The sequence below is a fragment of the Siphateles boraxobius genome, unplaced genomic scaffold (genome assembly GCF_051911475.1).
Source record: "Siphateles boraxobius isolate OS27281-9 unplaced genomic scaffold, OSU_SipBor_1 16, whole genome shotgun sequence".
Classification (NCBI taxonomy): Eukaryota; Metazoa; Chordata; class Actinopteri; order Cypriniformes; family Leuciscidae; genus Siphateles; species Siphateles boraxobius.
Window position 1 is genome coordinate 14,730,001 of NW_027508766.1, and position 15,242 is coordinate 14,745,242.

At 35.5% G+C, this 15,242-nt stretch overlaps 1 protein-coding gene across 3 annotated transcripts in view; it reads left to right on the forward strand.

The window, feature by feature from the left end:
- The window catches only part of msh3 (mutS homolog 3 (E. coli)), an 84,601-nt gene that overhangs the window by 40,424 nt on the left and 28,935 nt on the right, over positions 1–15,242 (forward strand). For 2 of the 3 annotated variants that reach the window (XM_077231704.1, XM_077231706.1), the window contains 2 exons: positions 2,660–2,817; positions 13,559–13,745. In XM_077231704.1, the coding sequence (XP_077087819.1) occupies positions 2,660–2,817; positions 13,559–13,745 (345 nt within the window). The remainder of the gene's footprint in view (positions 1–2,659; positions 2,818–13,558; positions 13,746–15,242) is intronic. The other variant, XM_077231705.1, reaches the window with a different exon arrangement.

Here is a 15,242-nt window from a genome sequence, read left to right on the forward strand (position 1 = left end):
TTTCTTTCTTTCTTTCTTTCTTTCTTTCTTTCTTTCTTTTTCTTTCTTTCTTTTTCTTTCTTTCTAACTAATCTTTCTTCTTTCTTTCTTTCTTTCTTTCTTTCTTTCTTTCTTTCTTTCTTTCTAACTAATCTTTCTTCTTTCTTTCTTTCTTTCTAACTAATCTTCCTTCTTTCTTTCTTTCTTTCTAACTAATCTTTCTTTCTTTCTTTCTAACTAATCTTTCTTCTTTCTTTCTTTCTAACTAATCTTTCTTCTTTCTTTCTTTCTTTCTTTCTTTCTTTCTTTCTTTCTTTCTAACTAATCTTTCTTCTTTCTTTTTTCTAACTAATCTTTCTTCTTTCTTTCTTTCTTTCTAACTAATCTTTCTTCTTTCTTTCTTTCTTTCTAACTAATCTTTCTTCTTTCTTTCTTTCTTTCTTTCTTTCTTTCTTTCTTTCTTTCTTTCTTTCTTTCTTTCTTTCTTTCTTTCTTTCTTTCTTTCTTTCTTTCTTTCTTTCTTTCTTTCTAACTAATCTTTCTTCTTTCTTTCTTTCTTTCTTTCTTTCTAACTAATCTTTCTTCTTTCTTTCTTTCTTTCTAACTAATCTTCCTTCTTTCTTTCTTTCTTTCTAACTAATCTTTCTTTCTTTCTTTCTAACTAATCTTTCTTCTTTCTTTCTTTCTAACTAATCTTTCTTCTTTCTTTCTTTCTTTCTTTCTTTCTTTCTTTCTTTCTTTCTTTCTAACTAATCTTCTTTCTTTCTAACTAATCTTTCTTCTTTCTTTCTAACTAATCTTTCTTCTTTCTTTCTTTCTTTCTTTCTTTCTTTCTAACTAATCTTTCTTCTTTCTTTCTTTCTTTCTTTCTTTCTTTCTTTCTTTCTTTCTTTCTAACTAATCTTTCTTCTTTCTTTCTTTCTTTCTTTCTTTCTTTCTTTCTAACTAATATTTCTTCTTTCTTTCTTTCTTTCTTTCTTTCTTTCTTTCTAACTAATATTTCTTTCTTTCTTTCTTTCTTTCTAACTGATATTTCTTCTTTCTTTCTTTCTAACTAATCTTTCTTTCTTTCTTTCTTTCTAACTAATCTTTCTTCTTTCTTTCTAACTAATCTTTCTTCTTTCTTTCTTTCTTTCTTTCTTTCTTTTTTACTTTTTCTTTCTTTCTTTCTAACTAATCTTTCTTCTTTCTTTCTTTCTTTCTTTCTAACTAATCTTTCTTCTTTCTTTCTTTCTAACTAATCTTTCTTCTTTCTTTCTTTCTTTCTTTCTTTCTAACTAATCTTTCTTTCTAACTAATTCTTTCTTTCTTTCTTTCTAACTAATCTTTCTTCTTTCTTTCTTTCTTTCTAACTAATATTTCTTCTTTCTTTCTTTCTTTCTAACTAATCTTTCTTTCTAACTAATTCTTTCTTTCTTTCTTTCTTTCTAACTAATCTTTCTTCTTTCTTTCTTTCTTTCTAACTAATATTTCTTCTTTCTTTCTTTCTTTCTTTCTTTCTTTCTTTCTTTCTTTCTTTCTTTCTAACTAATATTTCTTCTTTCTTTCTTTCTTTCTAACTAATATTTCTTCTTTCTTTATTTCTTTCTTTCTTTCTAACTAATCTTTCTTCTTTCTTTCTTTCTTTCTTTCTTTCTTTCTTTCTTTCTTTCTAACTAATCTTTCTTTCTTTCTTTCTAACTAATCTTTCTTTCTAACTAATTCTTTCTTTCTTTCTTTCTAACTAATCTTTCTTCTTTCTTTCTTTCTTTCTTTCTTTCTTTCTTTCTTTCTTTCTTTCTAACTAATCTTTCTTCTTTCTTTCTTTCTAACTAATCTTTCTTTCTAACTAATTCTTTCTTTCTTTCTTTCTAACTAATCTTTCTTCTTTCTTTCTTTCTTTCTTTCTTTCTAACTAATCTTTCTTTCTTATTTAATTCTTTCTTTCTTTCTAACTAATCTTTCTTCTTTCTTTCTTTCTTTCTTTCTAACTCTTCTTTCTTTCTTTCTTTTTCTTTCTTTCTTTCTAACTAATCTTTCTTCTTTCTTTCTTTCTTTCTTTCTTTCTAACTAATCTAACTAATTTACACTTTAAACTAATTTACATATTAAACTAATGTAAACTTCAAACTACTTTAAACTTCTTTAAACTTTCTGGTCCAAACTTTCACAAGCCAACTTAAAGTTTGTCTCGACGAACTTTTTCTAGTTCCTTACTTATATTGTATTATATTACATTATTATTACTTTGTAAACCATGAAACACTTTTTTCAGTAGTCTTTGATGAATATAAACTTCAAAAGAACAGCATTTATATGAAATGGGAATCTTTTATAACTGTTTATTATAAATGCCTTTACTGTCACTTTTGATCAATCTAATGCATTCCTGTGGAATAAAAATATTAAATTATTTTTTTAAAATCCTTTACTGACCCCAAACTTTTGAACTGTAGTGCATCTATTCTCTTCTCTCTGACCTTTTTTATATTCCATTATAAATAGATTTTTGCTGGTCTTACGGTTTCATAATGAGCTTTGTCTTCTCAGTGTGTTCACTCCAGATAATTGAGATGACCTATGTGCTCCATCCCTCTAAAGCTATGACACTCAAGCAATCAGCCACCAATCAGTCACTTCCTTGAGAATCTTTAATGTAATCTTGCACAAATATTCATCTGATTACCGTTGCTGTCTTCAGGGGGATGGAAAGCGAGTCATGATCATCACTGGACCCAACATGGGGGGCAAGAGCTCCTACATCCGACAGGTTGCCCTGGTGACCATCATGGCACAGCTGGGATCTTTTGTTCCTGCCAGAGGGGCGTCAGTTGGCATTGTAGACGGCATATATGTCAGGTAACTTCCATCTGTCAAACACCACTCTCTTCTTTTTTACAATAATCTCGAGAAGAGATTATTGTAAATGTGACAGACCTTACATGGAGTACAATGCATATAATTTCCTCTGGTTGTCACAAAATGCATCTGAGAGCTTTCAATGGCATACTATCTTCTTATGAAAAGAAATGTCCAGATCTTTTATTCTCTATCATCTTTATTGCAGTTTTTTCATCGTTCTTCCCCAACGAACAAAGATACTTTCATAGAAGATTTATGGAATCTGCCCCTATCTGCCATAATAGGGTATTAACTAAGATATGTAGATGGGTCTTTTCCCAAACGAACAGGGTCACATCCATCTGCTTAAACCTATGGAAAAATCAGCTCTCACTGAGATGTTTCTTTTGTTTCTTTGGCCATTAGAGAGGAAGTAATGTATGACAACACGAAGCTGAACTTTAGTGACCATGACAACACCTCAGAGGCTGAGCAGACTTTGGAGTTTGTGCTTGAATGGTGCAGAATTGAGCGGGGTGAGACCATGGCCGCTAGTCTTTTCACAAAACCCCGTTAACCGCAGATTACAGAGGCAGGAGTCAAAACCTATTCAGACTTTATGCCACATCTGCTAGATTTTTGAGGAGCGGAGTTATACTAGATTTTCAAGTCCAGAATTAAAAAAACTGTGCTTTTGAGGCAAAATGAGAATGAAAAATGACTCACAAAATTCAAAATCTCAAAAAACTTTTTTTTGAACTCCGATACAGTATTGCTGTGTTATAGATTAAATGTATGTAAGAAGAGACGTATACCAATTCAGTATGCAATTAGACAAGAGAGAACTTCTAGCAAGAATACCAATTGGCGTTGCAGATTTTACAATGTCATCATTATTGATTCGTTTTTTATATGCAGTATATAATAATTAAATTAAACTGTGATATTAAATTACAGTTGATAAAAATGACAACAAGATTGATTGGTAAAACTAATATATATTATTATAGATTTTTGTAAAGGCTAATTTTAAGTTTAGTCAACATTCCCATTATTATTATTTATTTAAACAATCATTTTGTTTGGCTTAAATCTTCAGAATGATTTAGTAGAACAATTTTTCTTTTGTGTGAGAAAAAGACAAAATCATAACAGGTATTTGATATCAATACCAAGCTTATATTTGTAAAAGGAGACACTGTAAAAAGTGATCAGGTTTTTTTTGTCCACATATCTTACTTTTTTCAGTTAGATGATGTTTATTTATTTAATTTTAAGCCAACGGGTTTCCTCACTTTTTTAAATTAAGCCAACTTATCACTTTGGATACTTTTTATGAGTGTCAGTGGTAATCTGCTGTTGCCTGTAATGTGTGCTGAGAACATAAAAAGTGACCTGCCTGTTTCATTTGGTCCTTTTAAAGTTCACTGTCACATAAATTTATTCTACGGGGTTTTACCTCCCTCATAAATTGAAATGAAATATCTAACATACTTGTCAAGTATGTTAACTAAACATGTCTTGCTTTTATTTCTTATTAAATTCAGTGAACTTCCAGCCCCTCTTTACTTGTTTTGTCTTTCATTTTGATGTGATTTATTAACATTGTTTACTGTTGTGGGGTTGGTTGATTTCTGCTGCCTGTGCTAGTCATTAGACTACCAACATTAACATCATCCACAGCGGTTCACTAATTAGACTAAATTCACCCTTTTTGCCGGGCAAGTGCCTGAGATCTATCACAGATTTTAGCCTTTTTCACGCAAGTCCAATAATGTTGTAGAATTAATTAATTCATTGAGTATTTTGTAAAAGTTCTTAGCAGCCAGCAGTGTTGTAGAGAAGTGTATGTTGATCTATCTAATATACATTGAGTTAATTAGTTTGGCAAGGAAAATTGGTTTGTTGTACACCTAAAGTTATTAAAGCATTTCTGTGAGAATGTTCAGCAGGAAGGGGATGTGATGTAGAGTGTTTTTTGACACGGTCTTGTCAGTCTAAGTCATACCGCTAACAGTGAAGTACTGCCTCGTTAATTAACCCAGTCCTGGCGCTGTTCACGTCAGAAGATAATTGCCTTCTCTCCCCATAGTTGTGTTGGTTTGTTCCAATTAACAGGTCAAAATCAGGTTCAAACAGTGCCCAATTAAGTCTGAAAGGTTCATTGGCCTATACTGCACTCTAGTGAAGCGGAAACATTGAGTGGTTATTGCATTTGCGTAATGGGACTGTAGAATGTTGGAGAAGAGTTTACATCCTCAGTGCAGTCAAAGTTTCACAAAAGCCCTTGCAGCTGCTTTGACTGGATTTTGGCTTTTCATTTGCAAGATTTATGACGTACTCTAAAACTAAATGTTGGGTAGTTGACATGAAATACCTTTGGAAAGTGCACATGTCATGTGGTGTGACATGGCACTCCATTTAAAACCGTTTTACGAGCCATTTTTCAATTCTTTGAAAATCAAATACATTGAAGAGACTATAAAGTATTTTGTTTTTTAAATATTCCATAAAGTTTTTAATTTGTCACCCTGCTGAGTAATTTAAAATTTACAAGTGAAGGCAAAAAGGGGTTTTAAAATGGTGAACAACTTGAAATGGTGAATAGTTATAAGAGATGCACTTTCCTTTATGCATTCATGAAAGTTTTAACCTAAAATATTTGTTGATTTAAAAAAAAAAACATGCAAATCAACAAAAGAAAAAAAAAATTCAATTCATAAATAAAGGTATTTATGTGTAAAAGTGTACTTTAAAAAGTGCAAAAGCCACACATTGAGTTTTACTAATATCAATATTTGCATTGTTTTTAATGATAATTGCTGATGGCAAGTTGACAAACATGATTATTGTTAAAAAAATGATATCCAACATATTATGTTTTAACACAATTTTTGTTAAAACAAATTTACACAGACATGTTGTACAGATGTGAATATCTGAACTAAAAACAAACTAAAAACATCTAAAATATATAATTAATTTAATTTTTATTTAAAATTAATTATATATAAGGAATATAAGGATAAAGAATATAATATATATTATATATATAATATATAAAAGAATATAATATAAGGATAAATTGATTAAATAAATATAGAAAGACTGAAAACAATTGTGTGAATGTAGAGCCGCAGTAGATCGTGTTTGAAAAACAATTAAAACTTAGTAGACAAATGCTATAAAAAGAGAACGGAATGGAGGTAACGTTACCCAGCAAGCTAACAGGCTTGAGTAAAGGACAGGAGAAATTATGCATTAGTGCACAAGCATTCGCTGAAAACCACTGAGTACAGTGACTAAAAAACAATATTTTACTGCTGCTGTTATTAACTGCCTTTGTATTTAATGCTTCACTTTGTAAACACCGTTTTAATTTAACCTATTTCTGCGGTAGCGCTATTTTAATCCATCACTTACGTTGCGAGCGAACTGATTGCACAACCTGATGCTCGAGACAAAATACAGACATCCCGGAAGTCCCGGGAGTCTCCCGCATATTGATTGCGGCTCCCTGATGCCCGCGAATTAGTTCAAACTCCCGAAATCTAGAGCGCGCAAGCAAGAGCGCGCATGCGAGACTGCTCCAAACCGTGTTGCGCGCGCTCGGCAGAGCGCCTGAGGGAAAGAGACCTTGCGTGTGTGTGCGTACCAGTAAACGCTCCCCGTGACGTAAGCAGACCAACTAATCGATAATGACATTCGTTGACAACGATTTTCATAATCGATTATAATCGATTTTATCGATTAGTTGTTGCAGCCCTAGTTAAAATGTTGTCATTGATGGTAGATTTTTAATGGCGAACCATCTAAGTGCAAGTCAGTTGTACATTTACTAACTTTTTAAAGTAGATTATTTATAATAAAAACTAAAGGTAGGCTATGTAACTGTTGGCGCTCTAGCTGTTAAAAAACAAAACTGCATGCATTTGAAGAACATTGTTTTGGTTGTGCTTCGACTCCTCGTGACTGTGCCGATGAATATGGATCGCTTCCATGGGAAGGATATCAAGAAGATGTTACTGTAGCTATATTATAATTAATAGACATGGTAATTTCTTGAAAATAAATTCCAGCACAGCACTGGATGAACCTATAATGGAATTACCCTTCACAACAGATAATGCTTCACACTGAACTCTGAACAGATAAATTGCCATATGTTGCTCTCTAACAAGTAAATACCTTACTCACCTGTTGAGTAATAAAAACGCAGCGCTTTTAAAACATTTCAAATCCCTCAGTTCTTGTCATCTCCGAAAAGCCAAGCCAATGTTGCTTCATGTTTTATTACGAGCTCTGTCTCGTTCTCTTTTTGCCAGGAGACTCTCCTCTGTTCTGTGTTTTTTTTTTAAACCGATTGATTCCATGGCATGGAGATTTGAGATTTAGATGCTCCATGTCAACTCTTCTTGCTCGTTGTGACATCTAACCTATGCCTCTCCCACACCAAACACACGTCAAAGTAGCCAGAGCAACTTTTCTCTATATTACAGATATGACTATTTACAGTCACACGCACTGAAGAGACACACAGCCGAATGACGTATGTAAGCAATTTCAGGCGTATTTGTAATAATACACCCATGATGACAGATGATATTTAAACTGCAAAAGTATACATAGTCCTGAGCGTCTGTGCGAGTCCTTGATCGGACAGTCTTTTTTTCCCCACTGACGGAACACTTTTATTAAGAGGCACTTAAGGTTTGGAAGCTCTATTCCTTCTCTTTTTTTTGTTGCGATGGAAACTGGAAATTAAGTGCAATGCAAAAAAAATTAAGTAAAAATGAAGCCTTAAATGAAACCTTTTAAAGGTAAATCTTTTGTAATAAAGAAGAAAAAAAAGTGTCATCTAAAACATCTAAATCTTTTTTGAGTTTCGTAGTGCTGTTTGACCTTTATTGTGTTTATTGCTGTGTTCAGCCTGAGATTGCCGGCAGCTAGACTGATTCACTGCAGAAACATCTTATTGCTTACGTGATCAGTTATGAATTGTTTCTTCAAGCAAACATACATAAACAAGTGTTAATATTATGGGTCACGGAACAGAGTCAAATAGTTCATATGTGTAAAAACACATTTTTGATATTCTGATTGCCATAGAAAACAATATGATTGCAACAGTCTGATAAAAAAATTCTAATTGAACTTGACTCAAAATGAAAATGGGCTTTTGCAGCTCAAGCTCTATTTCCAAGTGAAATCTGTTGACAAAAACTCTGAAGAAAAACAGGAAAATGAAATGCAAGTAGTCAAAATGTTTGGAAATTAGAGACAAATATAAAGCAACAAATAGAATGAAATCGGCATTTCATTGCTGTGGCTCACAGCAAAGCAGACTACAGATACCATCTGTGTTCTCTCTCAATCGTAGCCAAGAGCTGCACGATTTGTCCAGCTAAAAAAAAAAAAAAGTAGGATGAAGCCCCTTATAAGGATAATGGGAAGGATTTTCAGATTAGCTGTTATCAAAGGACAATTCTGCGATCTGTGGATCTATGTACATGACCTATAATGGCCGGCACATTAATTGGTTCATATTTTGTGTAATGTCGTTGCATTGACCTGAATTAGTGACTCTTTATATTAGGGTTGTACTTGTCCCGATAGACTATAGTTTCCTCTATCGACGATTGTCAGAGATATTGCCGATGGCTGATGCCTATACGAGATCAAGATGATAATTGGCTCATTTTCCCATTAAAGTATTAAATTATTATTATTTTGTTGTTGCTGTTATTATTATCAGGCTAGTATTATTATCAAATTAATATTAGGAACTACAATTAATTTGCCTTCCCTAATTTCATTACGACATCACACCACCGACACGTGGATTGAGGACTCCTCAATGAAAATGTTTTTAATACGGACTACAAAACTACATCCCATATCAAAATTGAATTGCAAAGTGATCTGTTAACAAATTGTCAAGAGTGCTTGTTATAAAATGAGACTCATCATTCTTATATAATACAATTGTTGTTCGTAAGCATTTTTGTTTTGTTTCCATAGCACAATAACAACATATTTTAATGACATCAATAACACTACAATTACAAATTAATATTAATACTACTAATATTATTATTAAAATTATATAGGCCTAATAACAGCGTTTAGGTCCGAACACGGCAATAATCAGCCATCATTGAAAATCAAAAGCAGCTTCAAACACCAACTTTAAAAAAACAAAACTTGTTTGTATTGTATTGTATGTCTTTTTTGTCCACCATGGTGGAAAATTGTCTCCCCAGCACATAAAATAGCTATACAGGCAGTGGTAAAACAAGAACAAAAACAAAACAATTCTGAAACCTATTTATTCGGTGCTATAGGGATTCTATAGCACCTACCTGATTTCAAGGGCTCACATTGAACAAGAAATATTTATTATTGTCAATACAAATAGATTTTTTCACTATCATTAATGTATGATCCATAAGAGAAATATTAAGCCAATAAATAGAGATAGTTGATATACCATTATCAGCATTGATGTAGAATTCATTCTAAGGTCAAAGACTATGTATAGACAAAGATGATTCACTCCTATTACTGATGAATGGGAGAAACTGCAACACGCAATATGGCGGAATAAGTCCCGCCTTCCAAGTAAATAGCCAATCGTTGATTGCTAAAGTCATTGCATCACTGCAGCTGCCGTTAGAAGCTCTGGATCCCATTGAAACCGCAGACTCGCGCTTAGGACTGCTCATGCACATTGGCTGGTTTAGCCTGAATAATACTTTTTTTTATGCTATTTGAGTATAAGAAACAACATTTATGAGACAGTTTATGTTGTTGCTGATTTGAAATGTTATTTAATTGTGATTTCGGCAAGCATTTTTTGAGATTTTAGGATTCTTCCATTCAGATAGATAGGATTTGGTCTTGGATGCCTCGAAATAGCTGCCCGGAGGCGTTGCAAATATGGCTGCCGAGTGAACAGACTTTCCTTGACTTTGGCGCTGTGCAGCGTCAGATGCCAAAAGCTCAGTCAGTTTTTGCTTTCATTTTCAGGGAATAATTGACACTAGTTTGAGACTCCCTGCATAACTCTTGTGCAACGTTGGCAAATTGCATGTGTGATATCCTTTTACATTTTAGGTCGCATAGAAATATTTCACTCAAAAGGTAAAAGGATATCACACATGCAAATATGGCTGCCGAGTGAACACACTTTCCTTGACTTTGGCGCTGTGCAGTGTCAGATGCCAAAAGCTCAGTCAGTTTTTGCTTTCATTTTCAGGGAATAATTGACACTGGTTTGAGACTCCCTGCATAACTCTTGTGCACCGTTTGCAGATTGCATGCGTGATATCATTTTACCTTTTGAGTGAAATATTTCTATGCGACGTAAAATTTTGCTTCATCACTAACTCCATCTTTGCTCCCAAAATGATCCATATTTCATTCTATAACAAAAAAAGTAAATAATTAAATAAATTAGTAAATTTATACAAGTAAATAAGTAAATGAATGATCAAATAAGTACCCACAAACCCTGATATGACTATTGAGCATATCGCTCAACACTACATTGCATTGTGCTTTCCTACTAACCATCGAAAAAAAAATAATTCCAAACATTAACACTGCTAAATATAGCAGTTAAGAGCAGGAGTCCTGAGGTACAAACATACCATAGAGGTTTGTTTGTATTGTTCATATGGTGATTTTTCAACAGCGTGAGCTTTTTCTTGCACTTATGATATAATGAGCCACTGCATTTGCCTTAAACACATGATCTTCGTGTGGTGGTTCATATTTGATTGTCGAGCTCATTGAAAAATGAAAACACCACAAAAATCCACTTTACGGGAACGTACCGGTGGCGGTAATGAGCGCATGACGATAGAGAATCAAACAAAGTCTTTATTATAGATGTTATAGATAAATGGAGAAAACACAACCACTAAACACAGATAAGATCGGGCCAAGAACTGGAAAACGTCTCGGTTACTAACGTAACCTCGGTTCCCTCAGAGTTGGGAACGAGTATTGCATAAGTTAGCTTACTCTATGGGAAAACTCCTTTTCTGGAGAATATTGAAGCACATTTTTTTTAAATGCAGTGCAGCTGCACAGCAGACATGCAGCTGAGCGCCTTAGCTCGCTCATTGGCTTGTGCTGCGGCAATTGCACGAACCTATGGCGAGTCGGCTAGAATGCGCGAACCAATCAGGACGCTTCGCGCCCCCGCACGTCAGAGCCCGCCAGAATGGGCGTTGCTTATAGCTATATAAGCCCCCATTTCGCCATAGAATTCAGGTTAAATCGACTGAATCGATCCCCTGATCAAAGCACAGTAGCACGACAAGTTACACATTACTCGTTCTCTACTCTCAGGGAACTGAGGTTACGTTAGTAACAGAGACGTTCCCTTTCGAGAGGTCTCTCGTATTGTGTAAGTTAGCTATGGGAACCCTTTCAAAACGCCATGTGTGCTTAAAAACTTCGCCCCATATTATAGCCTAGGGCCAAGTGCCCGAGGCTCATAGAAGAGTAAAGTTAAGAGTCCTAATATGGCCAGATCAGTAATGAGCCTTATATATAAAAAAAGAATAGGAATTAGCCTTCTTAGGGGCCATTCTACTCCTTATATGGTGTATAGAACCGCAGTTCATGTTTATCCAGGACCAGACAGACGTTGGGCCTTATAATTGTGAAAATGTGCTTAACACTTTATTCATACAGAAAGAACCCTTGCATATTATAAAACCTCATAAATGACATAGACTGGCGGTGCTGGCCTTGCTAGCTGAGGAGGCGTCGCCCTCTTGTGGCAGCCCGAAGCAGAGCTGGATCGTTTAGGGAGGAAGTGACGCATAGCCTGCGACGCTTTCTGAGCCTCTGTGTAACATTCCGTGAAACCTTTGACTGCTGGGCCGAACAGACCAGTCGTGGAGATAGGGGAGTCGAGAAAAGCTGCCCTATCTGCATCCTTCATCTCTGTTAAGTTCAACCAAAGATGACTTTACAGCACTGTCAAGTTCGCCATGCACCTACCAATCGCCTGGGTGGTTGATTTGGTAGCTCACAGAGCCAGGTCTGTGGCGCTGTGCAGATCTCTGAAAGCTTCCGGTTCAGGTCCAGACTCGTCCGTCGAGAGGAGAAGTTTGCCTGAAAAACCTGGAGCACTGCCATGGTGTGAAGCGCCGACAAAGCTTGGCGTAGGCTCGTCCAGCTTCCGCGTGGTCACGGCCCAGACAGGAAACGCAGAGGATGTGACGATCTCCGCCTAAGAGAGGGCCTCCGCACGAGGCGCAGGAGACCTGAGGCATTTGAAACAACACCTAAAATTGCTCTTTTAGAAAAGTGAGTCGCAACAGCGAACACACTATTTGCTTGTAAAGGATATAGTGCTTCGGATGGCACATCACAGCGTCCAGTTGAAAACCAGGAAGCCGCCGTCCTCAGAACTGCTCAGCAGGTGCTTGTTCCGCTGAAAGCTTTTTGACGACGGCAAGGCGTCTCATAAGGAGGTAAGCGAAGTGAAACTTGCTGAAGGAGATTAAATCTGAATTCTATAATCGAAATATTACCATAGATATTGCTATAAGCCACGCCCATTCGGCGGGCGCAAATCGTCCTGATTGGTTCGCGCATCCTAGCTGACTCGCCATAGGTTTGTGCAGTTGCCGCAGCACAGTCAATGAGCGAGCTAAGGCGTTCAGCTGTATGTCTGCTGTGCAGCTGCACTGTGTTTTAAAGAATTTGCTTCAATTTTCTCAAGAAAAATAGTTTTCCCATAGTGTAAACTAACTTGCGCAATACAAAGACCTCTCGAAGGGGATAACACAGGGAGTATAAATATCCAGAACAATCAAAGGAGCTAAAGAGTTAGTTAATTAATTAACAACAGGTGAACAGAATCAAACAGGCACAGACATTGAAATTAGGACAACTTAGAATGACAGAACCAAACACAATAAACAGAACATAATCCTGTCACCAACCAGTGTTTTTTTGTATTCAAACACTGGTAGTCATTACTTTCCCAGGCATTGCAAGAGTAAGATTATTTAAGAGTATATATAGGTCCTTTTCATAATCATCTGTCTCTCATTAGTGGATATGTATTGGTCTTATCCCTAATGCTGACTCTGGCCTCTGTAATGTGGCTTAAACGCTGAGGCACAAAGAACCACCATTCCAACATTGCAGTTTCAAAAGCTATTTGTAACTTACAAGTAGCTTTTAGACTAAAATGATTTGAAATTGTCAACCCTAATGGTTTAGTCAGAGCTAAAGGGATAGCTCAGCCAAATTTGAAAATACTGTATCATTTACTCATAATTAAGTTCCAAACCTTTATGACTTCATTTCTTCTGTGTAAGTCAAAAGTTTTTTTTTTTTTTTTTCGTTTTTTACCTGGCCACATTTTTTATATATATATATAAAAAAAAATTTTTTTGCCCTTATACAACTTGCATTTTGGCCTACTCGTCACACAAAGCTATTGTATCGCTTCAGACAATTTGGAATATAGTACATATGCATGACTTTAATGGTTCTTTTAAGTCCTTTTTGAAGCTTGAAATCTCCAGTCCCAGCCACTAATAATTGTATGAAAAAGAGTGACTGGCACATTGTTCCTTTTACTAATTTTTTTCCTTCATGTTCCACAAGAAGAAAGTAAGCCATACAGGTTTGGGTTGACCTGAGGGTGAGTAAATTATGGCAAAATAAGCTAATGCTTTTTCACAGACTAATTTAAGTTTCGCTCTACTGGTTTTGGTTCTGACAGAATGGGAGCATCTGACAACATCTCAAGGGGCAGGAGCACCTTTATGGAGGAGCTTGTGGAAGCATCAGATATTTTGTCTCGTGCCACGTCCCGCTCCCTGGTCATCCTGGATGAACTGGGTCGAGGCACCAGCACTCATGATGGCATCGCTATCGCCTATGCTACCCTAGAGTCCTTCATCAGAGATGTAAGTGAGACTGAAAGACTTGAAACCGTTGCTTGGCAAATATACCTAAAGAAAGGCAGTGGTTGTGACATGCTTTCATGCCAGATTATGACAGGCCATGTAGTAACACAGTTCATCCAGAATGACTTGTAGTATAATTTTTGGAGGGAGATTCACCATGCTGCAGCTTGTGGTTGTGTGCTTTGCTTACAGGCTGAATAGAGTACTGTGTTATCAGTAATTCTGCAGTTCTCAGGTAACTGCTACTTTGGATTGAACCCACCTACCAAATCCTTAAACCTAATGCTGCATGGCAAACCAAGCCCATTAATCCGCCAAAATTTGACCATTATGAGAATATCAGCATCAGTGTCGTCTCTTACATGGCCATTTGTAGATTTTAGAACGGACTCAATGCAATGTATAATTTATATATGTATGTTTATTCATTTTTATGTTTTAGCTAAATTTTGTGTAAAATGTTTACTTAAATTGAGCAATTTGTGGAATCTTGTTTACTATCACTAAATTAGCCAATTTTAAATGATAAAAAAACTATAAATAGAATATAATTAAATGTGTAGAAATATCTTAAAAATATTTTATAGAAGATGGTTGTTATATAAAATAGGTTAGTCGATGATAAGGTACTTAGTAAACCAAATTTTAATTGGTTGGTTAGTCTAAAAAAAAAGATATCTGCACAGGAAGTGGCGAAGTCATGCACTCTGTGACTGATAGGTTGTTAACATGGCTAGTCCATGCCGTAATTATGCCGGACATGGAAATCCAAACGTTCGCCTATCATTCATTGACCTCAAACATTGAAGCATGAGTAGTAGCCTAACGTTAGCCACTTTACATGGCTGCTCGCTCTAATGTTAACGTTAACCTAAATGTGCGCTATTATTAGGTGCGTATCCAATAGGGGTGTAACAGTACACACAAGTCATGGTTTTGTACATACCTCAGTTTTGGGGTCACGGGTTGATATGAGTTTGGTACAACATGAAAAAGCAACAAATCCCCAATGCTTGGTTTCTTTTCATTTATTTTGAACAGACAGTAGTGCAAATTACAGTTTGTTTCACCTAGCGGCATTTAGCCCCCCGCCCGAGGTAGTTTTACTTTGTCCGTTTGACTGAATTGTTTGCTTGGCTTTTTTTTATTTTATTGATTGATCATTAAAACTGACATTTAAAGGTGCTGTATGTAACTTTTTCACTCTACTAAAGCATACAAATACCATAGCATGTTTCCTAAATATCTGCAAACATATTGAGTTCACATACTCGTTTCTCTGAAAAACACTTGTACAGCCATTTATTTTACTTTGAAATGTGCGTTTCGTGTTGGAATGTCTGTTTTGTTTTGGCCTGTGTGATCTCGCCCACTGTCAGTTCACCCAATAGTATTTCAACACCCTGGGATGCCAGTTGGCAGGAAACACAGCGTATTGCAGTCATTGCAGCCAGCAAACAAACTGGGTCAGAGATTGCAGATTCTACCCAACCTTAA